The following is a 27,145-nucleotide window of genomic DNA, read 5'->3' as shown; positions in this document are numbered from 1 at the left end:
AAAAATGGGCAAACAATCTGAAGACGTATCTCCTAAGAAGATACACAAACGGCGAACAAGCACGTGAAAAGATACTTGGTATCATTAGATATCAGGAAAATGCAAATCAAAACCACAGTGAGGTATCACCTCACCACCAGGATGGCTAAGTTAAAGGACAGACAATAACAAGTGCTGCTGAGGATATGGAGCAACTGGAATCCTCATGCACTGCTGCTAAACACATAAAATGGTGCAGCCACACTGGACACAGCCTGGCAGTTCCTAAAGGTTAAACAGAGTTAGCGTATGATCTACAAACCGACTCCTAGGTATGTATATACCCAAAAGAATGGAAAACATGGCCACACAAAAACTTGTACACACACCTTCACAGCAGCATTATTCATGATGGCCTGAAAGTGGAAACAACCTAAAAGTTCACCAAATGAAGAATGGATGAATACAATATAGTATATCCATACATCAGAATATTATTGGATAACAAAAAGGAATAAAGTCGAATACCCGCTACAACATGGATGAAATTTTGCCTATGAGAACACCGAAAGGAAACTGTCAAAAGAAAGAGTGGGCTTTAGCTCAAATATCATTTTTATTTTTGTCAAAAGTGGCCCTAGGCTATCCAAATTATCCTGTAAGAAAAACTCCTCCAACATCTAAGGTGGAAATAAAAAACATTTTTAAAGTTTATTATAACTAACAAAATAATTTCAGGTCAAGATTATGCATATAGAAATTACAGTGGATGGTTAGATAAATACTTTATCACAGAGAGTGCACACTGGCCAGAGGTGAGTTTGGCTCCAAAGTGCCTGAAGCTTTTTTGAGTATGAGCACTTCCCCACGGCCCCAGCAATGTACACATGACATTTATAACTAATTTATAGCCCTGATTCATCATTTCTGTTTAAAATGTCCATTTCTGTGAACAGGGGGCACAGGCAGGAGAAAGGATGTGAGTCCTTGGTCAGGAATGTGTCCCTGATTAGAACACTGCTCCTACAGGAACACAGTTCCTTTCACCACACTGTTCCCAGGACATGACAAGTGGACAGTTGAAAACTATCTGTAGCATGTGCAGAGAAGAAAAGGTGGAGGACAAGTCTGGAGGCACGGTGGAGGGAGAAATCAGGATGAAAACGCAAAAGGCAGCAGAGCGAGAATGAGCAGGCTTGAGCAGGCGCAGGTCGGCAAAGACAAGAGGGGAGGGAAGGCCGAGAGCACGAGCATCTTCTCCTGGCACCACCCCTGGACCCCAGACTGTGTTCCCTTCCTTCCCCCACAACTGGAAAAGGGCCCCTCTTTCCTTCCCTTCTCATGCCTTTATAAGAGTGGATCAGGAATTTTCTCCACAGCAATTAGACGGATATCATTTTCCAGCCCTACTATCTCATATACAAACGAGGAAACTGAGACCCAGAGAGGGAACAGGTCTAAACCATGGTTTTTAAAATTGTGTTTTTAAGTGAAATCGTTTAAGAAGCATAAATAGATAAATCAGAGCCGAGTGGAAGGACAGCCTGCCTCCGCCCTGTGGGGGCCCCCAGGAGCCTCTGTGGAGTTTTAAAATACTGGTGCAAGGTGAGAGACAAGCTTGGCCCTGGGTCCTGCCCCGAAGCCACAGCAGCGGCCCTATATTAACTCTATTTTCCTATTTTCTATATTCGTGATGCTCTGGCATCTGTGGCCCCATTGACCAAGAGGAAACTACCCCTCCCAGGGCTAGCTAACTCCTGGAGCCAGCAAACGAGTCCTCTGTGAGCGCGCCTTTCAAATCAAACCAACCAATCCCTCACACCCCCCAGCCTCCTGCATCGGCTCTCACAGGGCTTGCACACTCCAGGCCAACATCCCCATCCTACTCATCCCAGGGCCGGGCATCAGACAACTAGGGCCAGCCCCTATGCCCCAGAGCCCACCAAAATTATTTAAACTTGCTGACCCTAAACCTGTGTACCCTGCACCCTGCCTCGCCTGCTCCTTCCTGGGAAAACCACAACAAAGTCTGCGGCCCAGCTTTCCCCTCCCTTCCTCTGCCTCCTGATGGCCCCTAGCACTTCCCGGTGTGGTCTCCCATGGTGCAGCCCCTCCTCTCGGGAATCCTAAGTAACACACTATCTTTTCAATGGCAGTTGGCTCCTGTCTGTTGGCCTCACCACACCTGGATAACAATAAAACCTACATTTTACAACAGGCCCATTCCAGAAGCAAATATTATCCTTAGAAATCTTGGAATTAAGATTCAGAAAATTCACATCCCGAAGGTGCCACAACTCTGGGGAGAGCCTCGCCAGTGCAGTGTCTCCTGGATGACCTTCGGCTGTCGGGAGAGATGGGACAAAAATGAAGGAGGCAGCCTGGGGCCTAGTGCCATGGAGAGGACACATTAGGTCGGAGGAAGACCCTGGCAGGAAGGCAGGCAGGACACAGGTACCAAGACGAGTGTGGCTTTAGCAAGAGGGACAGAAAGAAAAGCATGCCGTCGCACAAGACCAGGCAGCCACCAGCGACTGGCAGCCAGCCTCAGCCGTCCAGCTCCTCCTTGACGGTGATGCGCAGCGGGCAGATGCGCAGAGGCTCAGGGGGGCCATCGCCCCGGGTGCCCCCCAGGTAGAAGTAGGGCCGCACCTCCCCGAAGCGGGCGTGGAAGGTGTAGAGGTGGCAGTGGCGCTCTGCGTCATAGAAGGACAGCTCGCCCTCCTCGCACTCCAGCTCCACGCGCAGGCGGCGCGGGATGGTCGGGACCAGGGGCGATGTGGCCGGATCTGAGGTCACGCAGTGGTCCCCCTCGACCCCCTGCGTGCGGCACATGTACCAGAAGCCCGAGCGCGTGTCGTGGTAGCAGCCATGCGAGTGGCCTTCGGCGCCCACGTCCTGGTGCGTCCGCACCACACCCACCCGCCAGCTCGGCAGCCCCCCCAGGTCCACCTCCCAGGCGTGGGAGCCCTGGGAGAAGGCGCGGGAGCCCAGCAGGCACGGTGCCGAGGAGAAGCGCTCCGGGTTTTCCACCTGGACTCGGTAGCCGTGGTTGGTGACGCTGGTGAGGTCATTGGACACTGAGAGCCAGCCAGCAGCCGTGTTGGGATCGAAGCTGAAGGGCACTGAGAGCAGAGGGGGAAAGGGGGGCAAATCAGGAAACCCCACACCCCACCCTCTGCCATGCCAGCTGACGTCCCCCCAGACTGACCAACTGTGTCCCACCTGGCTCTGGTGCATGGTGGGAGCTGCGCTGGGTTGAGGGGCGGTGCTAGGGGTTGAACTGTACCCTGCCTAGAACAGTATGTTGAAGTCCTAACCCCTAGTACCTCCAAAGATGAACTTATTTATTTGGGAATGGGGTCACTGCAGATGTCATTAGTCGAGATGAGATCAGACAGGAGTAGAGTAAGCCCTTAATCCAAGGTGACTGTTGTCCTAACAAAAAAAATAAGAGACACAGACACAGGGGAGAAGGCCCTGTGATGAAGGAGGCAGAGATCGAAGTGCTGCAGACAGGGATTAGGGCAAACGCCAGAGCCAGGAAGAGGAAAGAGCTCCCCAGAGGTTTCAGAGGGAGCATGGACCTGCCGACACCTTGATTTTGGACTTCTAGCCTCCAGAACTGAGAGAGAATAAATTTCTGTCACTTTAAGGCATCCAGTGTGCAGTTCTCTGTTACGGCAGCCACAGGAAATCAATACAGGCAGGGACCCCAGAGGCTCACGCAACTCCCAAGATGTCTCAGAAAAGCACTAACCTTCCCCTGGGTCCTATAAATTCACCGTGTCTCAGTCTGCCTGGGCTGCTATAATAAAAATATCACAGACTGAGTGGCTTGAACAACAGAAATCTGTTTCTCACAAGTGGAAACTGGCAGTCTGAGGTCAGGATGCCAGCGTGGTCAGGTGCTGGTGAGGACCCTCTTCCTGGTGTACAGATGGCTGCCTCCCTGCTGTGTCCTCACAGGAGAGAGGAGAGGAAGCCAGCTTCCTGTGTCTCTTCTTGTAAGGGAACTAATCCCATGATGAAGGCTCCACCCTCAGGACCTCATCTAGCCCTCATCACCCCCAAAGGCCCCACCTTCAAATACCACATTGGAGGTTAGGGCTTCACTATATGAATTTGTGGGGGCACAGACTCTCGTCTACAGCGCATGACACAGTGACTTGCGTAGACTGGAATCACCTTGGGAGGGGGCCTTTCCTTACATTACAGTATGGCTCTGAACAGAGAGGGAAGCCAGCTTCTCTTGCTGAAGAGGTGGCCGAGCATCAGGACTCAAAGGGGAAGGACTTCTGCTGGGAGGGGTCTGAGCAGTGGGGCGAGGAGTGGAGCAGCACACCAGGGACCTCTCCAGAAGAGGCTGGAGAAAGGATCAGCGGAGAGATGTGGAGGTCCAATGGGGTGGGAAGCTGGAAGAAGTGAGTGCAGCTTGCTCTCTGCCTAGCATGAAGTGCTCCTCCCACGCCCAGTAACACCTGCCCATGCTCCCACTCACCAGACTCAACAGACATGACCATCTTCCTCCAGACACGGTACTGCAGGGAGTCCAGGTATTTGCAGACATCGATGAGCATGCCCGGCTGGACGGGCTCTGGCTCCATGGTGCAGAAGAGGCTGGAAAGGGAGAATTGCGCCTGGTGGGCATGGCCAAGGCCATGCATCCTGGGCCTGACTGGGTCAGCTGGAAACAGGCCACAGCACTGGTTCCCTTGCCTCAGGCCTAAATTCCCTGGCCACCTTGCCCAAGACAAACCTGGATTGGGCTCTGATGAGAGATGAGCAAGGAGTCAACTGAGAGGCTTCAGGATTCAGTACTTGGGCTCAGCCTGCCCCATAAACATAAATAGGAGGTTCTCAGACACAGTTCCATCCTTGTGAGCAGAAATCACACGCACATATCTGCTCACGGGATGTCTGAATTGGAAGGGACCTTAAGGATCCTCTACTCCAATAGTCTGAAGGTGTCATTGCCCTTTGCTTGAATACTTCCAGTGACCGGGAACTCACCACTGCCCAAAGCACTTTCTTCGATCTTTGTACAGCTCTGACTGGGACACAGTTCTTCCTTATGCCTCATTTTGAACCCAAGATACAGCAACACAAACCAATGTGCCTTGAGGCTTTCACAAGCCTAAATATCAGGATGACCCAGTGAGGAATATGAGCCACGTGCAGGATGGCACACTCACTCCCCACACAGTGGATGGTAATGCTCCACACCCAGGAAAACCACACTGCACCAGTGCAATGGGAAGTGGAATGCCTTGAAAGAGGGCTCTGTCCACCTGGCCAGTCCCCACCACTCCCTGTGTCACACCCGGCTGGCCCCGGAGCCACTGGAGTTTGCACCCCTGGTATCTGTGCCTGCTCTTCCCCTCCCCTCCACTAGCCGTGGCAACTTACCGACGTTTTCGGCTCTTGTGTTTCTGAAAGAGAAAAAACCACAGAGACACAAACACAGAAAAAAAGCATAAATTTCTGACCTCAAAATGAGTCATATATTTCATGTTTATAGATCAGAAGCCTGAATATTGTTAAGATGGCAATATTCCCCAAATTGATCTACAGATTGAACGCAACTCCGATCAAAAGTCTAGCTGGCTTCTTTGCAGACATTGACAAGCTGATCCTAAAATTCATATGAAAATTCAAGAGATCCAGAATAGCCAAAATAATCTCAGAAAAGAAGAACAAAGTTGGTGGCTCACAGGTCCCGATTTCAAAACTTAGTAAAGCAACAGTAATCAAGACAGTGTGGTACTAACATGTACTAAAATAGATCAATGGACACTGAAAGTCTAGAAACAAACCCTCACATCTATGGTCAGTTGGTTATCTATAAGGGTGCCAAGACCATGTGATGGGGAAAAAATGGTCTTCAACAAATGATGCTGGGAGAACTGGATATCCACATGCAAAAGAATGAAGTTGGATTCTCACCTTGCACCATATACAAAAGGTAACTCGAAATGGCTCAAAGACAAATGTAGAGCTAAAACTATAAAACTCATGACCTTGGATTAGGCTGTGGTTTCTGAGATATGATGCCAAAAGCACAAGCAGCAAAAGAAAACACAGACAAACTAGATGTCATCAAAATGAAAAAGTTCTGTGTTTCAAAGACTGTCATCAAGAAAGTGAAAAGACAACCCACAGAAGAGAATATTTATAAATCATATACCTCATAAAGATCTAGTATCCATAATATATAAAATCTCATGTAATTCAACAACAAAAAGACAAGCAACCCAATTTAAAAAACGGGCAAAGGGCCTGAATGTACATTTCTCCCAAGAAGATATATAAATGGCCAACAAGTACATGCAAAGATGCTCAACATCATTAGCCATGAGAAAAATGCAAATTAAAACCACAGTGAGGTACTACTTCTCACCCACTACAATAGCTATGATCAAAAAAACAGATAAGTGTTGGCAAGGACATGGAGGATTCAGTCTTCACACACTGCTGTTGGGAACGCAAAATGGTGCGGGCGCTTGGAAGACACCCTGGGAGCTCCTCAAATGGTCAGACTTTGAGTTACCATGGGATTCAGCAAATTTACTCCTGGCACCTACCCAAGAGACACGAAAACATATGTCCACACAAAAACTTGTACATGAATGTTTATAGCAGGACTCCTCATAATAGTTAAAAAGTGGAAACAACCCAAATGTCCAGCAATTGATGAATGGATAAATAAAATGTGGTACATGCATACAATGGGGTATTATTCAGCCATGTACTGATGCATGTGACATGGATGAAGTTTTAAAATATTATGCTGAGTGAAAGAAGCCAGTCACAAAAAGCTACATATTGAATAATTCTTTTTATATGAAATGTCCAAAATAGGCAAACCTATAGAGACAGAAAGTAGATTAGTGGTTGCTGAGGGTGGTGGGGCTGCAGGCATAGGAGGGTGACAGCTAAGGGGTACAGGGTTTCTGTTTGTGGAGACGAAAACGTTCTAAAATCGATCGTGGTGATGGTTGCACAACCCGGTGAATATACTAAAAAACACTGAATTATACATTTTAAATGGGTGAATTACACAGTATGCAAATAATATCTCAATAAAGCTTTTATATAAAAAAGAGAGTCACAAAACCATCCCTGAAAGCACAGGTGGTATGGGCAAGAGACACACCCAATTTCCTAAACAGAAAGAGCAAGGAATCCAGCGTTTAGAGCCCACCAAATGACCTCATCATCGGGACATTTTGGCAACAGAAGACATCATGGTTCAAAGCTTTGCATGAGGTGGAGAACCCACAAAGGTCCCCAGCCAGGATGTGACATCCAGCCCAAATGGAGGACATCCCTGTCCCTTCCCACTCCACTCTAGAAAGACTTCCCTTTCAGAGAGTTCAGCTGTTCTCCAAGTAGAGAAGAAACCTCATTCTCCTGACCAGTCTCCAAACTAGCTTTCCAATTATAGAAACTTCTCCATAAAGACCCAGTGACTCACAGGGAGTGGGAGTGGGGGGATGGGAGAGTGGGGATGAAATGAATAAAAGCAAGAAAAGAAAACTAAATATATTTTTTAAAGAGAGAATAGAGTCATCCTTTTCTTAAGAAAATAACAGAGAATACCAAAACATCATATTTAAATTAAAAAATTTAAATAATTGCATAATTTATAATTTAAAAATATTCCATTTTGTATTCTTTGCAAAATCCCATAACCCCAGTCTAATCACGTGAAAAACATTAGACAAACCCATATTGCCAAGATCAGGAATGGCAATCAGGAACGCCAAGGTCATGAAAAACACAGAAAGATAAGAAGCTGTCACAGACCAGAGGAGACTGTGAGATGTGACAACTAAATGCAATGTGGGACCCTGGCTTGAATCCTGGAGCAGAAAGAGGACATTAACGGGAAAACGGTGAAGTCCAAATAAGCCTGGAGTTTAGTTAATAACAGTGCACCAGTGTCAGTTTTCTAGTTTGGACAGATGCGCCACAAGGCGACGTAAGGCGTCAACAATGGGAGAAACTGCTGGAGGGTCCACAAGGGCAGTGTGCGCTAGCTCTGCAACTTTTCCATACATCTAAAATTATTCCAAAATAAGAAGTGGACTTTAAAAGTACTCCCTTATATTAAGAACGCGTAAAGAAAGTAGAAACATAAAAAGGGAGAGCAGGAGTGAGTGCCACAGAGGGAGGGAGAAGGAGAAGGAGACGGGAAGAAGAGGAGGGGCCACCCGGTGGCGCAGCAGTTAAGTGCCTACGTTCTGCTTTGGCGGCCCGGAGTTCGCTGGTTCGGATCCCGGGTGCAGACATGCCACCACTTGGCAAGCCATGCTGTGGCAGACGTCCCACATATAAAGTAGAGGAAGATGGGCACGGATGTTAGCTCAGGGCCAGTCTTCCTCGGCAAAAAGAGGAGGATTGGCAGCAGATGTTAGCTCAGGGCTAATCTTCCTCAAAAAAAAAAAAAAGGAAAGAGGGAGGCAGGGAGAAACAGAAACAAAGAGGCCCTCCAGGAACTCTGCTCTGCTTAAACTCTTTTCAGCCTCTTGACACAGCAGAGCCCCTCGTCTGTAAGCTCCCCCAGCCCAGTATCCAGAAGCTCCAGGAAGACTGGGTTGGCCAGGGTTGCTGGTATTGGGCTCCCCGCTGGTTCCTGAACATCTGGTCCCTGTCCCTGGATCCAAACGATGAGCTCCTCACCATGAGAAAAGAAACGTCATCTTCCTTCATCTCCATCTGCAGCCACTCAATCTCATGGGCCAGAGCCTCTGTGTCTTCCACAAGCCGCTTCATCTTCTCCTCCACCAGAAGCTGCTTCTGCCTCACCTCCTCGGCCGTGGCATCGAGGATGGCCTGCTCCTCCACTCTCAAGAACTCGCGAAGCTTATCAAACTCCTGCCGGATTCGCCCTTCCAGCCAGGCAGCCTCCACCTACCGCAGAGAGCGGGAGGGAGCCACAGGTCAGACGTGGAGAGAACTGCAACCATCACCTAACCAACTGACTCAGATTTTTAAAAATTTTTTAAATCCCACATTTTTAGCAAAGGAATTCTATTTTCAAAAGAATCCACATGTAGAACCCCAACAGATAAAACATAGATGCAATTTTATTAGCACAAATTTATAAGTTTAAATTTAAAATAAGTCAAAGCATAATGGGGTTATCTTGATAAAATAAAAAAATAAAATCATTGCTTAGATGTCAACTGCAGTCTCATAACTTCCCCAACATATAATATTCTGTATCTTGTTTAGGTTGCACGATAGCAAGGGAAATCCCAAATCTCAGAAGTGAACTGTTGCAAATGGCAATGATTTCTAAAAATTATTTGCCTTCCAAACTTAGGACTTCAAATTTGTCTGATCCAGAGGCTTACCAAAAGAGTAGCTGCAAGTATTTATTTTAAAACTGAATTATTAATAATATGAATACTTCTCATCATTACTACAAAAAGTTTTTTTAAAAGTTGAAACAAAACCATATAAATGTAATCAAAAAAGCAGAGAAATATTTCTCATCTTGGAATGAGATAGAACTTTCTTACCATAATATGAAACTGAGAAGCCTCAAAGAAAGAATGAGATAATGGTCTACATATAAAAATTAAAGTTTTGTATGGCAAGAGACTACTGATAAACACATCAATACAGCTCTAAGATGATGACTGGAAAACAACTCAGAATGTGAGCTCCAGCAACGGCAGGTGAGTAATCGCATCTTTCGGTTGAAAGTTCAATATAGATTTATGGCTCTGACTCACTGAAAAAGTGAAAAGATTCATTGAAAAACAAATGACAAGCTAGGAAAAATATTTGCAACATACAATAGACTGTTATTGTTCTTAATACACAAGGCACTCTTAGGAATCCACCAGGAGAAAAGACAAATATTCCAAGAAAAAAAAAGTGTGAACCGGTAAATACAGAAGAAATGCAGATGGTTATTATACTTGTGAAAGGATGTACAAACCTACTAATAATCAAAGAAATGCAAATGAGAACAGATGGCATTGTTGAAATACCAGACTAAAAAGACTGGTAATACACAGTGGGGGAGAGAGCAAAATCCAGGATGATTCTTATCAACAGGAAGAGACACACAGAGCAGGCAGGAAACAGCAGCCCAGAGGTCCTCGTTCAGCTCAGCAACTCTCACTGCTGGTGACGGCAGCCTCGCAGGAAAACTTCCATCCACTCATCAACCTGGACTGACTGGATTTAGAGGAAAAGCACAAATCCAGCTGGAATCCTGGAGTTGTCACACCTGACCATGTTAGAGTTCCACTCCGCCTGGGACGGGCAGACAGGTGCTGTCACTTGGACTTGTGGACACTCCCCAGGTAACCCCACGCCAGTCCTGCACAAGGCCAGCCAGGTGATGGCGTCAGCCACAAAGGAAATCAAGTGAAACGACAGAGATGAAGCCCCACAGTTCCACGACAACTGCTGGGACAGCAACTCAAAAAGCGTGCCTCAGCCACAGCAGGTTAGTAATCTCGTGTTTGGATTGAAAGTTCAACATGTGTTTACGGCTCTGACAATATTATGACAAAATGATTCCTCGAAAAAAGTGAAAAATCTCTCTCACATCAGTTTGTTGGTCTCTAAGCTATGAGAAATGTTGAGTGACTTCTCTCTGTGGGACACTTCACACGCATTATCTCAGCTGAACGTTCAAAAAAAGCCTAGTAAAAGGGAATCGTCCTCTTTGTACAGAGGAGGGGATTAGCCTGGAGCGGGCGAGGGATCCGCCTGGAGAACACGGCTTGGATTTGAAAGCAGGTCTGCTCTGTGGTTACTGCCCTGGCCACCAACATTTCACAGTCCTTTCTTCTGCTCTGTTCCACCAGTGCTGCGGCTGGGGGTAAACTCCTTGGCCAGATGTTAATGAGGCTTTCTCCCAAGCCTAATCCTCTCCCACAGACCGTGGATACTGGAGGGCCTGGCCGGCTCTGCAGGGGACTGCCAGGCGGCCGGAGCTGGGACTGCCTTAGCTGAGGGTGTGATGAGTCCACCTGAGCAGTAATTATTAGAAGCTCTTGCCCAGGAAGTGACGGAGCAGACCAGTCAGAAACCAGGCTACCAATCCACACAGGACTCAGATGAAGAGAGGGTGCCAAGGTACAGCAGTGAGAGTGCGAACATGGGGGCCCAATTCATTCACTCAATTAACAAACATTTATTGGTCACCTACTGTGTGCCACAAATTCTTTTAGACACCAGTGTGCCCTGCTTTCATTATATTCTAATGGAAGGAAACACAAAAGTAAATAGAAAACAAAACATTAATTACAGGTAGTGAAGTGTGACGAAGAAAATTAAATGGAGATAATAGTGAGTAAATGCGGAGGGCCACTTGGGTAGGGTGATCAGGGAACACTCTCAAGAGGGACATCTGAGCTGAGATTTTAATGACAAGATGCTGAGCCTGGGAGGAGCTGGGGAGAAGACTTGGCTCGGCTGACTACGGAGGGGGCGAGTGTGGCTGGAGCTGAGAGCGCAGCCAAGCACGGGAGGAGACGGAGACAAGGGGCCCGCAGGGCTGGGATGAGGGCCTTGGAGCCCACGGTGAGAACTCTGGATTGTATTGTGAATGTGATGGAAGCCACTGACAGTCTGAAGAAGAGGAGTGACCCAATCAATGTATTTTTCTAAACGATCAGTCCACTCTGTAAAGAGGGGATTGTAGAACAAGAGCAGAAGCCTGGGGCCCAGGGAGGAGGCCGGGCGAGAAACACGGGTGACCTGGAGGGGGATGGTGGCAGTGGAAACGGAGTGTTGGACAGACATCATGTATTTTGGAGACAGAGGGGCCAGGACTGCTGATGGTGTGGACCAAGGGAGTGAGAGGGAAAGAGGAATAACTTAGAGCCCCAGGTTATCACTGGCTTGAGTGCCTGGGTAGACATGGAGTGCGGCACGTGCTGAAGTCAGTCCGAATCCATGGTGCAGATGGCACAGGTGGCTTTCTAAGCCACTCTCATGGCTGCTGGCGTGGCCATGCCTGGTATTTAAAGAGGCCGTGGCAGTGCAGACACAATCAGCACCTGAGGACGTGGCCGTGCTAGACCATCAGGGCTGGGGAAGGCTAACCCTGCATCAGCAGCCACAGCCAGGGCCAGCCCACCCGCGTTTCTCCCCATGACTGCCCTGGGGGACCCTAGTCTCCCCACTCAGCCGGAGCACTCACTCACCTGGTTGTGCTTGGCGATGGCCTCGTAGGAGCGCCGCATGGCGCAGAAGGCCTTGGCTTTCTCCCGCAGCGTGTGCTCCATGTTCCTGCACTTGGCCTGCCGTGAGGGGCAAGGAGGAAGCAAGGAGGCAGGTTAGGGGTAGAGGCCAGCCACGGAGGACAACACACCACAATCACAACTGCAGTGCCCCTTCAACATGGGTACAACTCAACCACATTTACTGACCCGGTCCATCCACGCACCACGGGGCAAAGTATAAAGCTAAGTACAGCCCTGACCTTGAACCCGACACCGACAGCATAAAGGACCCTCAGATTTCCTCTAACCCGGCCCCCTTGTTTTACACCTGGTACAGATGGGGAGACAGGGCTGAGGAGGTAAAGAGACCTGTTCCATCTCGAGTTGGTCACAGTATAGCATAGAAGGGCATCCTGCTCAAGCCTAACGCTGGTCCAGGCAGGGCCGAGAATCCCTGAGCCGTGCGCGCAACTGTAAAGACCACGCGCTCACAGGCCCCTGGGGCGACCTTCGGAACTGGACCAGCGGGCAGTCACCAACGAACAGGTCTGATCACAGGCTGACTCAACCAGGCCTTATCTAAACTACACGTCTCCCTGCAACCCTACTGAACCCCAATATTCTAAGAGTGCTCGGATCATGTGAAATGCTTGAAGTAGCAGTTCAAAAGCTCTGTTTCGTAGTTTTTAAACTTTCACCATTGCTCTGACCTCCTTGGACTCCTTGAAGAACCACTACTAGTTTCAGGTTGGATTCCCACGTTGGTATCCAAGGCCTATCACTTTCCCTCCATCTTTATCCTTCCCTCTCCACATTCCGAGAAGGCTTTTCAAGGTTAATTATTTTTTTTTTTTGAAAAACAATAAAAATAATTCTAATAACATTAACTATAAATGCCTACCATTTATTGAGCATTTACTATTTGCCAGGAACTGTGCTAATTACTTTACAAATGATGTCACTTACTCACCACATTATCCATATTAGGTAGGTAAAATTATTAGGCCCATTTTACAGATGAAATCAACTGCAGCACAGTAGGGGAAGTGACTAATCTGAGGCCACACAGCTAGTACGTAGTAGAACAAGGACGTGAATCTAGACAGTGGTAGGAGGCAGTGTCCAAGCTGGCCCCCAGCGACCCCTCCCCTCCTGTGAGATAAGAAAGTTTGTTGTTTTAAGCTGCCAAATTTGGGGGTGATTTTTATGCAGCAATAGATAATACAGATTTGTCCTCAAAAGCCTCATCCCTCTCTGGCCCTGATTTAGAGGAAGGGATTCCAGACTTATGCTGATGCTGTAAGGGCTAAGATGCTTGGGGATCTTGGGAGGGGGTGATGTATTCTGCACTGGGGAGAGACATGAATCATCACTGTGGGCCAGACGGCAGATGGTAGGAAGCAGCCTCTGAAACGGCCCCAGTGACCCCCACCTCCTGGTATTCATGCCCTGGTGGAATCCCCTGCCCTGTGGGCTGGACCTACTGACTTGCTTCTAATCAACAGACTATGGCAAAGGTGACGGGGTGCCATGTCTGAGATGAGGTGACAAAAGGCCGGTGCACACCCTTTCTCACTTGCTCACCTGGATGGAAGCCAGCTGCCATGTTGTGATCTAGCCCATGGAGCGGCCCATGGGGCTAGGAACTAAGGGTGGCCTCCCACCAACAGCCGGTGAGGACCTGAATCTGCCAGCAACCACGTGAGCGAGCCCGAACGGGGATCCTGGCCTACGTGAGCCCTCAGAGAAACCGCAGCCCCGACCAACACCCTGATGGCAGCATCACAAGAGACCCCGCGGCAGAGGCGCCCAGCTAAGTCATGCCAGATTCCTGACCCACAGAAACAGGAGATGAGAGACTTTTTTTATTTTAAGCTGCTATGTTTTGGGATAATTTGTTATGCAGCAATAGATAACTAGCCTGTCTTTCCTGCTCTACAGCACTTTCTTTTAACTGCTATACTACAGAAAATAAGGGGCCGGCCCAGTGGTGCAGCGGTTAAGTGTACACGTTCTGCTTTGGCGGCCCGGGGTTTGCGGGTTCGGATCCTGGGTGCGGATCCCGGGTGCGGACATGGCACCGCTTGGCACGCCATGCTGTGGTAGGCGTCCCACATATAAAGTAGAGGAAGACGGGCATGGATGTGAGCTCAGGGCCAGTCTTCCTCAGCAAAAAGAGGAGGATTGGCAGCAGATGTTAGCTCAGGGCTAATCTTCCTCAAAAAAGAAAAAGAAAATAAAAGAATGACTGATTTCACTTTCTCTTGGTTTTATTTTTCTATTCATTCTGGTCATTTTTATGTTCTTCTTGAGGATATTTAACAGATTTTTTAAACATTGTTTTCTGTAGTATATCATCTCTATGCTGTGTCTCTTCAACAGCAAAATAACATCAGGACAACTGTCCCACAAGACCACTAAATATCCTCCTAATGTTTTATCTTGTGGGATGAGATGTTTTGTTACAAAGTCATGTCATAAGAGTCCAAAAGGGCAATTCTGTGATTTTCCAGATAAGTGTGAATGATAGGAGCAAAGCAAGTGCCCCAGACACAACCCAGGAGTGTGCTGGCCCCAAGCAACACGGCCAACCCTCTCCCTTCAGCCTTGGCAGCTGGGAGTGACGGAACAATGAGGAGTGGGGGGGACAGTCCTTGTCCTTCCCAAACTCTTCAATCACTAGAAGAGTTCTGGTTTAATTCAGCAAAGACCAGCCCTAAAATGGCCCTTCTCTGAGATGTTAGCTGGTGAGATCAACCAATGGTTATATTATTACTAGGAAGATTCTGTTATTACTAGTAAGATTATATTACTACAAGTTGTTTTATGGAGCACGTACTGTTCATAAGGCACTCAATTAAGCACTTTACAAACATCATTGTATTGAATTCTTACACTCCTGTGGGGCAGGCACTTTATTCCTATTATAGAGAGGAGCAAATAAGGCCCAGAGGAGTTAAGAAACTTGCCAAACTATACAGCTAGACAGTGGCAGAACCAGGATGTGTACTCAGCACGGTCCAGCACTAAAGGCCATGCTCTTGGCCACAGCCCTGCATAAGTTGTTTCATTAAGAGAGCTCCTACCATGTTTGTCCAGCTGTCTCTTGTGTTTCTAAATGTGTCATCTTATTTCCAAATTTGTTGTCATCAAACATGTTGTCAGTTTTCTTCAGTTCTGGAGAATAAAAGCTTATAATTCTGTCAATACTTTGCCCAATTCCTTAAATAATCTAACATGTCAAGGAAATGTTCCTCCTAGAAGGAATCAAACAACACATTTTAAAAGCTAATGAATATTCAAAAACTGGAAACAACCCAAATGTCCATCAAGAGACGGATGAATGAACTACAGTGCGCTGATACAATGGAAAGCTATTTAGCAATGAAAAAGGAACAAACCATTGATAATCAAAAAGTATATGGGTGAATCAAAAAGTATATGTATTATTTTGGAGTACAAGAGAGCACACAGTACATTCCACTTAGGTGACGTTCAAGAACAGGCAGCACTAACCTAGGGCGACAGAAGTCAGAAAGTGGCTGCCTCTTGGTGATCGACTGGGAGGGCAGGGAGCTCTCCAGAGTGATGGAAATGTTGGACGGTTTGTCTGGAGTGGCAGGTGCAGGTGCGTCTAACAGCCAGAACTCATCCAACTGAACAGTTAAGATCTATGCATCTTGTTGTATATAAATTATACTTCAAATTTTTAAGAGCCTATAAGATGGAAACTTTAGAAGTCTTAGCCTTTTCTTGTCACTTACCTCACTGGAAGGAGAGACTTTTCTTTTAATTTCTCTCAGGTTTGATGAGTTACTTTTTACCTTTTCATCTCCTTTGTTGTTTTTGGCAATTTATTTTCTTTGGCATAAAACATAAATGTGCAGGAGGCCAGTCTGTTGGCATAGTGCTTAAGTACACACGCTCTGCTTCAGCGGCCTGGGGTTTGCGGGTTTGGATCCCGAGCGCAGACCTACACACCACTTGTCAAGCCCTGCAGTGGTGGTGACCCACATACAAAATAGAGGAAGGCTGCCACAGATGTTAGCTCAGCAACAATCTTCCTCAAGCAAAAAGAGGAAGATTGGCAACAAATGTTAGCTCAGGGTCAATATTCCACACACACAAAAAAATAAATAAATAAAACACAACAGATTGAGATTTAAAAAAAGAAAACATAAATGTGCAATCTCTTAAGTAATTATAAATTGAACACCCCTGTAACCACTACCCAGAACATGTCACTTCTCAATCTTATCTCGCTTCCTGTCAGAAGAAACAACGATTCTGATTTTTATAGTACTTCCTTGCTTTCTTTAGTTATTTCACCTATTATGCATCCCTAACCTAAACAACAGACTTTAGCTTTGTCTGGTTTCGAATGTTCAATTAATGGAATCATATTATACATATTCTTTTGTGTCTTGCTTCCTTTACTTAACATAAGGCTTGCAGGATTCAAATTCGTTATTGTATGTACATTTACTCATTCATGGTTGCATTGTATTCCATTGTATGAATGTACCACAATCATTTATCCATTCCATGTTAATGAACAGCAGGTCATTTACAATCTTTGAGTAATATAAATAGTATGACTATTGTTGTCTAGATTTCCTGGTGCACATGTACACTTGTGTCTCTACAAAATATTCCTGGGGGAAGAACTGCTGGACCACAGGGCTGTGTGTTTTCAGTTTTAGCAGATAACACCCAACTGCTGTCCAAAGTAATGTACCAATTCATACCCCACAAGCTATGTTAATCAAACACGTTTATTAACCATTTGGATCTTTATTTTTAAATACCTGCCAAAGTATTCTGACCATTTGTCTATTGAGTTGTCTGCCATTTTCCCACTGGTTTGTAGGAATTTATTATAAATACACAACGTATGTCTCTTATGGGTTAGATATATAACATGTCTTCTATCATATCATTTATATTTCTTAATTTGGATATGGTCAAATTTATCAGCCTTTTCCTTTAGAATTAGTGCTTGCTGGTTTTGTTTAAGAAATACCTCTCCACCTGATGTTACAAAGACAATCTCCTATAGTATGGCTTTCCTTTCACATCTAGGTCTAATGTGGACACCTGGAGTTTATTTTGTGGATGGTGTGACCAGGTAGCTCGTTGTCTCAGAACCATTATTTAAAAATACCATCATTCCCCACTGATCTGAAGGGTCACCTCTGTCACACATCAAATACATATCTGTTTCTAGGTTCTCTAGTCTGTTTTCCTGGCCCATCTGTTTTTCTTGTGCCAATATCACACAGTCTTAATTCCTATAGCTATAAAATAAACTGATATCTAATAGATACCTCCTAAGAATGTTTTGGCAATTCTTGGCCCTTTCAGTTTTCATATAAATTTTAGAATTAGCTTGTCAAATTCCACAAAAATAATCCAGTTTGGATTTTGACTGGGACAGTACCGACTCTACACATCAGTCTGGAGGCACCTGACATCTTCAAATACTGAGTCTTCTAATCCATGAACACGGTACATTTTCCACTTAGTCCTCTTTGATGTCTCTCAATGAAGTTTTTGATATTTTTCCCTGCCAGAGTTCTACACACTTTTTGTTACATTTATTCCTAGATGCTCGATTTTTTAATACTATTGTAAATATTTTTTATTTTGTTTTCTATTTGTTACTGATATAAAGAAATACAATTGATTTTTTAATCTTCATTTTCCAACCAGCATCTTGTCTAAACTTATTTATATTCATGATTTATCTGTAGCATCTTTTTATTTTCTATGCAAGAGAAATTCCTATGCAGACATATGCAATCATATTATCTGCACACAATGCCAGTATTGTTTCCCTCTTTCCAAACCTTACATCTTTTATTGATGACTCCTGACTTACTTTATTAGGCAAGATCTTCAGTATAAAATCTAATAGAATTGGTCATAATGGGCATTCCTTTTTCTTGATCTCAATAAGAAAACTTTCAATGTTTCACCACTAAATATGGTATTCACTGTAAGTTTTTTGGTAGATTGTGAATTAGATTAATGAAGTTCCTTCCATTCCTAGTTTGCTAATATTTTTTTTTTAAGGATTGGCACCTGAGCTAACAATTGTTGCCAATCTTCTTTTTTCTTTCCTGCTTTTTTTCTCCCCAAATCCCCCCAGTATATAGTTGTATATTTTTTACCTGTAGGTCCTTCTAGTTGTGGCATGTGGGATGCCGCCTCAGTGTGGCCTGACAAGCCATGCCATGTCCACAGCCAGGATCTGAACCGGGGAAATCCTGGGCGGCTGAAGCGGAGCATGTGAACTTAACCACTCGGCCACGGGGCTGGCCCCACTAATGTTTTTTTTTTAATCACAAAAGGATACTGATTTTTATCAAATGCATTTTTTTGATCTATTGACATAATCATATTTAAGTAGCACAAAATTGGATTTTGTTTTCTTATCCAGTCTGACAACTTTTGTCATTTAACTGGAGTATTTAACATAATTACCGATATATTTGCATTTAAACCTACTTCTTGTTCTGTACTATTCTGCTTGTTCAGTATTTTTCTTCCTTTTCCTCCTGCCTTTTTTTTAGATTTACCATACATGTTTTATTCCACTGTTTTACCTTCTACGCATTTAGTGATTGACCTAGAAAATACTACACGTAAAAATGTGAATTCAAATGAATCTAAACAATACACTTTCCATGTTTGCTTTTGATATTCTGATTTTACCCTAAACCTACCTGTATACACTGGACCACCATTCAGGGACCTGCCTACAGGACAAGGAGAGCCTGAATGCACAGACCCCCGGCTCACTCATGGGGGCTCAGGTGTGGAGCCTGGCCAGGACCACTATGGGTCATCACTGCCTTGGGGGAGCTAAGAGGCCCCAATACATCTAGAGTATCAGCCAGGCCCCAAGCCCCAGAAAGCAAATGAGCTCTGATTTTGGCTTCAAATTATAACACTCAAGATTACTTAGTTATAAACACACACAAAACAGAAGTTTTTATTTACACTAAAGGATTCAGAATGTGATTATGTAGTCTACATAGTTTTCTTAAAAATTACAATTTGATTCCTTGAGCAGCAAATTTCAATAGCGTATTTAGTACCCTGAGGATTTTACAAAATTGTTTTAACCAAAATATCTGTTAACACAGGTGCTATGTGGTATAACAAAAGTGGGACGGATGTGGGTAAGAGAAAAATAAATACTATTTTCCAAGATCATCACAGTACCCCCGCAAGTGCTTATCAAAGTGCTAGAGCCCTGTCTGAAGCCAGGGCTGTCTGGCTTGAGCCCGGTTTTCTGTCCTCTGAGGCCTCATATATGCTGCTCCTTCTGACCGATCCCCACCTGCTTCACCCAACTATCCCAACGTGACCTTGAAAACTCAGCTCAGGCCCCCTCATTTCCTCCAGGAAGCCGACCTGATCTCCCCAGTAGAGTGCAGGTGCATCTCCGTGGGCTCTCACAGCTCCCCAGCACACCTCTATCATCCCACTTACTGCCCCGGATAATCTCCTCACTCTCCAGGAAAGGCTGCAGGCTTCCTGGGGGCAGGTCCTCTCACCCAGCAGACTGCTGTTCAGTAAACCTTTGCAGAAGGAAGGGATGCTTGTTCTGCAAGGGTAGAGATTGTTTCGACCACCGCATATCCCCCGGTCCCAGCACAAAGCAGATGCTCAATTAACTACTTGCCCAGTCAACAAGTGCACTGAACACCCATGTTCCCATGTCCTTTCCACCAGGCAACATCTCCTCCGGGAGTGAAAGTGAGGAGACCTGATTTGCAGCCTTGTCTTTGTCCCTAACCACTGGTGAGAACTTTGGCAAAAGCCCTTCCTCTCCCTCTGGCCTTCAGACTCTTCACCTAAGATGAAGGCATGAAAGTTTCTACGGTCTCTGAAATTTCACCATAAAAATGAAAAATGCAGTTTTCTCCATCCACATTTACCTGACCCAGCACCAGGATTTCCTAGCATCTGTCTCTAGTTCGTGTCTTTTTTCCTATATATTTCAGACATTTGATTTCAGGCAGATTGATGGAGCAGCTAAGAGCTCTGGCGCCTGGCCACCCAGCTTCTAATCCCAACTCCTCCACTTAGTAGCGGGCGATCCTGAGCAAGTCCCTTAACTTCTCTGCGCCTCAGGGGTGGGAATACTGCCTAGCTCATAGGATAGCTGTGAGGATCCAATAAGTCCATCCATGCCAAGTGCTTACAAGACCGCCCCGGGTATCTGTTAGCTCTTATTACTATTAACTGCCCTTTAGTGCCAGGTAACTTAACTCTCCTATGGGTTATTTTCTAGGTTTCCTTTGTTTTTATAACTGGCATATAACATTATATTATTTTCAGGTGTACAACATGATTTGATATTTGTATATATTGCAAAATGATCGCCTCAATAAGTCTAGTTAACATACCACAATAAGTCTAGTTAACATCTATCACCACACTCTTAGAAAGTTTTTTTCTTGTGATGAAAACTTTAAAGATTTACTCTCTTAGCAACTTTCAAATATGCAATACAGTCCTATTAGCTATAGTCACCATGCCGGACATTACATCCCCAGGACTTATTTATTCTTTAACTGGAAGTCTGTACCTCTTGGGCACCTTCACCCATTTCGCACCCCGCGCCCCCAGGTTTCCTAAATGGATAGCATAATGCATCTGAGACAAGTCGATCTCTTCCAGGTCCCTTTCTTAGTCAACTCCAATCCAGTCTGCCCATTCTTCCTTTCCCCTTGGTGTTTAGCCTTCCTTAAGAATCAGGTGTCTACCATGGGCCTAATGCTGGGGCCCCATAACTCAGGAGCCCCAGTGAGGAGTGTTCAGTGAGCCCCCATCCTGCCCCTGGGCACATGCCTAGCCAAGCAGGCAATAACCGTCCTCCAGTGCAACCTGGCTGTGGAAGGGCCTGGCCCATGAGGCCGGATCTGGATGGGGGTGAGTAGTTGGGAAAAAGGAGGAAAGAACTGGAAGGGGGGAGACTTAAGAGATACCTGGAATACTCCTGGGTTAGATTTGGCCAGACTGATTCTAAGATGGTGACCCCGACCCCCCAGTTCTAAGTTGGAAGGGGCTGGGCTGGGGCAGGAAGAGGCTGAAGGGCAGAGAATGGCCGCATGTCAGCCCTGTGGGATGGATAAGGGGTCTGGACAAGGCAGTTCAGAGGCCTGGGACTTGGTGGGGTTCAGGGCAGGTCTGTTCTGAAGATGCAAACCAGAGTGAATGCTGGCCTGGGGGCAAGAATCCTGGGTTCTAATCCTTGGTGTACTGATTTCATTCCCTGTAACTGGCATGAGTTGTCGTATTTCTCCAAGTTTTGGCTTTTTCATTAGTAAAAGGTAGTCATCTCACAGTCCCCCATGACTCTGGATCTATGTATTTGGGGGATTTGCAAGTTTCCATGAGTTTTTTAAATTAGTGTTTTCATTCAACAATAACCTAAAAAAATACTAAGATAAGCCTATTGTGAGTCACCTTATAAACAGTGCTGACACATGCTTTCAGTTCCTACAACTCAGTGCCAGCATTTGTATTCAGTTAACGACTTCCTCGACACCAGGCTATCCCACTTTCATTGCCCTGGCCTAATAAGGAAAGAACACAAACACACTTCATCAGTGAGGGATGTTCCAGATCCTCACCTAGGAAGGCCAATTACAGGGCAGGAAAGTTCTGCAGTTCTTCAAACAGGGAAACTTTGGCGGGCGAATCAAGCGAGCACTTGGAACAGGGCAGAGGGGTATCCCAAGTCTTGCCAGAGAAGCCTCACAGCCACCCAGGGGCAGGGCTTTAGTTCCAGCAAAATAAAACCTCTTGGTTTCATTGCCTATATGTGGTACAAGCAAAAGGTATGTACACTAGTTTTGCGTTTGCATGTAAGGAATGTGATAAAGTAATTTAAGTCACACTCTTGGAATATTTTCTCCTTTAAGAAGGATGTATGTATTATTCAAGTTTGAGAAAGCCTAAACTAGAGGATTTCCGTAGGTCCTTTGAAGCTCCACCATGCACTCTATAGCTCTGGTTTAAACAAATACCGTATTCTGAAATCTCATCAGTCCTTCCCTTCCTGCCCCACTATGCTGAGGACAAAATCCCAGATCTGAACATGCCCTTCCATGCCCTGCAGCATCTGTCCAGGACTCCCTCATTCCGTATCCAGGCCGTCTCTGGGTTACTGCATGCCCCGCCCTCCGGCCCGCCGTCACTGCTTGCTGCCCCTCACTTAGCTAATGCCTTCTGAGCCTTCAGGTCTCCACGAAATCACTTCTTCAGAGACTCCTTCCCACGCACCATCAGACGAGAGCAGCCTCCTCGTTATAACATCCACCACATCCTGTACTGTCCTTCACAGGAATGTCACAGTCTGAATATAATTGTTAGTGTGATTATTATTTAATCACGTCTATCTGACTCCAAGAAGGCAGGGGCTAGGACGGCCCTGTCCTCTACTGGACATACTGTGCCCGGCACATAGTAGGTACTCAGTCAGTACCCACCAACAGTGGTCCTTATCCACTCAGCCTCTAAGAACCCACCCAGTCAGCTGCCCTCTCAGCTCCTGGAACAGAGGACCAGCAGAGAAAGCTCTACCCAGGACCAGAGAGTTCCTGTCAAAGTCCACGACCAGCACAGGGGCTGAACGGGGCCCAGGTGAACTCTATAGTACCTGCTCCGTACTTTGGACGAGTTACTTTACCTCTCTGAGACTCAGTATCGCCGTCTGTAAGATGGGGAGATAGGACCCACCTGTAGCAAGCTGAATAATGGCCCCCAAACATGTCCACATCCTCATCCCTAGAACCTGAGAATATATTACCTTATATGGCATCAAGGACTCTGCAGATGGGACTAAATTACGGAGTTGAAGATGGGGCGATCATCCCGGATTGTCTGGGTGGCCCCAATACAATCACAGGGTCCTTATCAGAGGGAGATAGCAGTAGTCAGAGAAGGCCACGGGACAACAGAAGCAGCAGCTGGAATGATGTGCATTAAAGACGGAGGAAGGGCCTCTAGAAGCGGGACAAGGCGGTGGGGAAGTAAACTCTCTCCCAGCCTCCCACAGGCACGTGGCCCTGCCAACACCCTGATTTCAGAACTTCTGACCTCCAGAACTGTAAGAAAATAAATCTGTGCTGTGTTAAACCACCACACTAGTCCCCCCTCACCCATGGTTTTGCTTTTCGTGGTTTCAGTTACCCGCAGTGGTGGTCCAAAAATAGTAAATGGAAAATTCCAGAAACGAACAACTCATAAGTTTTAAATTGCACACCATTCTGAGCAGTGTGATGAAATCTCGCTCTGTCCCGCTCCTTCCCGTCTGGGACGTGAATCATCCCCTGTGAGTGAATCACCCCTTTGTCCGGCGTATTCACACTGTAGACGCTACCCGCCCCTTAGTCACTCAGTGGCCGTCTCAGTTATCAGAGCCACTGTCGGGCATCGCATTGCTTGTGTTAAGTCACCCTTATTTTACTTAATAATTGCCTCAAAGTGCAAGAGTAGTGATGCCAGCAATTTGGATATGCCAAAAAGAAGCCATCAAGTGCTTTAAGTGAAAAGGTGAAAGTTCTCAACCTAATAAGGAAAGAAAAGAATCATATGCTGAGGTTGCTAAGATCTACAGTAACTTTTATTACAGGACACTGTTATCATTGCTCTATTTGATTGTTACTTATTGTTGTTAATCTCTTACTGTGCCTAACTTATAAATGAAACTTTATCATAGGAACATACGTCCTGGAAAAACAGTATGTATGGGGTTGGGTACTATCTGTGGTTTCAGGCATCCACTGGAGGTCTTCGATCGTATCCCCCACAAAAAAGGGGGACTACTGCACATTTGTGGCAATTTATCACAATGGCAATAGGACCCTAATACACAGCCTCATAGGTTTTTTGTGAGGATTCAATTTGTTGACATGGAAACACTTAAGAGCACCTGGCATACAGTAAGTGCCCACAAAGTGTTGGCTGGTATGATTTTCTATCTGCCGAACTCCTCACACGGTAGCCAAAGCGATCTTTCTAAAGCACACATCTCATCACAAAATCCCTACTGAAAAGCTTTCAGGGCTCCACATAGCACACAAAGGAAACACCCTCAGCCCATTCCCACCTCATACTGCTCCCCTACGACCACCACTTACTGTGATCATCCAGAACTACAGCGTGTCTATTTACTGTTTGACCTCCGCCACGACAACATGAGCTCCCTGGGGCGAGGGCGCTCCTACTGACCTCTGCAGCCTCAGCCTCAGAATAGGGCCTGGAACACAGCGGGCCCTTGATACACAGTCGTCTAACACACGAAGGAGTTCCGCCCTGCATCAGGCTGAGCACACTCGGTCCGCACTCTCCTCAGATCCTTCAGGACTGGACTCCCCACCCCCTCAGACATCACCCTGACTGCCCACTGATCAGACAGCATCAGTCCTCTGCTTAAAACCCTCCAACTGCTCCCTGAACTCTTTACGATCAAGACCAGCCCTCGAGGCCTCCTGGCTCCCTCTGCTCCTCTGTCCTCCACTCTAACTACTCTAAAAGTCTCTTGGTGCCTGGACAGTCAGGCCTCCCTGCTTCTGGGCCCTTACAGATGCTGCCACCTCTGCCTGAAATACCCTCCCTCACCCTCTTCACCCGGCTGACAATTCATCCCTCGGGTCTCTGCTTGAAGCTCCCTGAAGGTATAAATTCCTGTTTATCTCGTGTCCTACAGTATCCCCGGGGGCCGAGTCATACAAGGTGTCTGCTGAATAAACAGAAAGTTGTCATCAGACCACACACGCTTCCTGGCACTTGGCTCACTGACCCTGAATCCTGGCTTAGCCCGGACCTGGGGGTTCCACCTTAGTGCTCTCAGCCTTGATCCCTGTTCGTCTTCCTGATCTGCAGCTCTGCCAGCCCCAAGGTGAGTAGTCATGACTTGACCCATCGTGCCCGGCTACTTCGACCCCAGTCCCCAGAATGCCCAGCACTTACTTTAGCTGTCCCAAATCAGGACCTGGCACTTCAGCCAGTGGAAATGGGAAAAGCATTGTTGCGGACCACTGTTAAACAAATAAGGCGACAGAAGTTATAGGGTTATCCCTCTGGCAAGCCACTGTAGCGTTCGCACACGCACACTGGTGACATTCCCCTCACCAGAACTTTGTCAAAATGTATATGGAACTGTAAACAACATTTGATATTTCTTAAGCAAGACATTAAAACAAACGAACTAAAACAGGGTACGGAAACCAGGCACTGGGAGTTCTTGCAGAGCCTTCTTTTCAATACACTCAGCTTCCTACCAGCTAACCAGTGTTCTCCAAACTGTGGGTCTGAACCATATATTAGTAGGTGATGAAATAGTGTTTCACACCCTGTGCAATTTTTTTTTTAAAGGAAGATTAGCCCTGAGCTAACATCTGCCACAAATCCTTCTCTTTTTGCTGAGGAAGACTGGCCCTGAGCTAACATTCGTGCCCATCTTCCTCTACTTTATATGTGGGACGCCTGCCACAGCATGGCTTGACAAGAGGTGCATAGGTCCGAAGCCAGGATCCAAACTGGCGAACGGGGGCACCAAAGTGGAGCATATGAACTAAACCACTGACCACCAAGCGGCCCCCACCCTGTGCAGTTTTTTAAATAAAAATAAAACAAGAGAAAATGCTAAAGTACAATAGACATTTTCACACAAGTTTTCTTTCAACTTATACATACATATGAGTGTTCTGGGTCATAGTGGAAAAAATATTTCTTACTATGGGCTATGGTCAAAAATTTTGAAAACTCCTGACTTGGCTAATCTTTACTTTCTGATCATTTTTCCTTCGTATACCAAAGAATTTTCTATGGTAGTCTTGCCCTCTAAGTTGCTCCTTACTTCATTTACAGCCACTGGAACTCTAGGCACTGCGATGCTGAGAGTGATCCAGAATAAACCAGATGGCCAGGGCCAGAGGCCTCCTGGCAGCTGTACAATACATGGCGCCAGCTCTGGAAGTAGGTGACCAACTTGGCTCCACAGCCCTGGCCAGGTCTTGGGCTCCTGCCCCTCTAACCTGAGCGTGCCAAGCTCCAGGGGACCTAAGCACTACCAACCCACACCTGTGCTTCTCAAGGGGGCACAGGCCACCCCACGGCGGCAGAAACCCTTCAGCAGTGGGCGGGGCTGGCTTGGGCACACCTGTAACCCCAGTCCTCACACTTCTGTTTACATTCTTTCTTCCCCCATCTCGGGCCCCCTGGGCCGGCCTTGATGGAGAAGGCAGCCTCCGCAGGCTCCCAGGGTCAGAGCGGCGGGGTCCTGAGCAGGCACCAGCAAGCTGGCAGCAGGAAGCGGGGCGGGGCTGGGCACTCTCAGCTCGGGCCGGCGGGAGCGGGTGGGGCAGGGGTGCCGGGCTCTGGTCCTGACTCGGCCACCACGTGCGCGCTCAGACACCTCGCGCACACTGCCGCTCTTACCCGAAAGTCGTGGGCAGTGTCCTTCACGGGCTGGACGCGGTGGCCCTGGTGCCGGGGGTCGGCCTGGCAGGAGCAGCACAGCAGCTCCTTGTCGTCGAGGCAGAAGAGGCTGAACTGGCCACGGTGCGGGCGGCAAAGGCGCGGGGAGCGGTGGCCGGTCCAGCGCGCGCCCTCGGCCTCCTCGCGCAGCAGCTTCTCCACCAGGTTGTTGAGGGTGTGGTTGGTGCGCAGGTCGCCGGGGTCCGCGCGGTCCCTGCACACCGGGCAGGTGGCCGCCACCTGCACCTCCCAGCAGCGGGTCACGCAGCCGCGGCAGAAGTTGTGGCCGCAGCGCAGACTCACGGCGTCGCGGAAGGGGTCGTAGCAGACGACACAGAGCAGCTCCTCCTTGAACGAGTGGGAAGGCCCGGGGGCTACCGCGGGGCTCGGTTCCATGGCCCCGGCTGCCAGCTCCCAAGCCCGCAACTTTCGCCCCGCCCCTCCCACCCACCTGGGGGCTCCTGGAG

At 47.0% G+C, this 27,145-nt stretch overlaps 1 protein-coding gene across 1 annotated transcript; it reads right to left on the bottom strand.

Moving 5' to 3' along the window:
* Window positions 1-27,145, bottom strand: TRIM35 (tripartite motif containing 35). Its single transcript, XM_046656520.1, has 6 exons — window positions 26,640-27,145; window positions 12,159-12,254; window positions 8,665-8,895; window positions 5,389-5,411; window positions 4,481-4,599; window positions 1-3,104 (listed from the first exon to the last, which is right to left on the bottom strand). The coding sequence occupies exons 1-6, from the start codon at window positions 27,072-27,074 to the stop codon at window positions 2,527-2,529; spliced, it is 1,482 nt and encodes a 493-aa protein (XP_046512476.1). The 5' UTR covers window positions 27,075-27,145; the 3' UTR covers window positions 1-2,526.

This window comes from Equus quagga, chromosome 3 (assembly GCF_021613505.1).
Source record: "Equus quagga isolate Etosha38 chromosome 3, UCLA_HA_Equagga_1.0, whole genome shotgun sequence".
NCBI classification, from domain to species: domain Eukaryota; kingdom Metazoa; phylum Chordata; class Mammalia; order Perissodactyla; family Equidae; genus Equus; species Equus quagga.
This window is presented reverse-complemented; position numbering and strand designations above follow the sequence as displayed.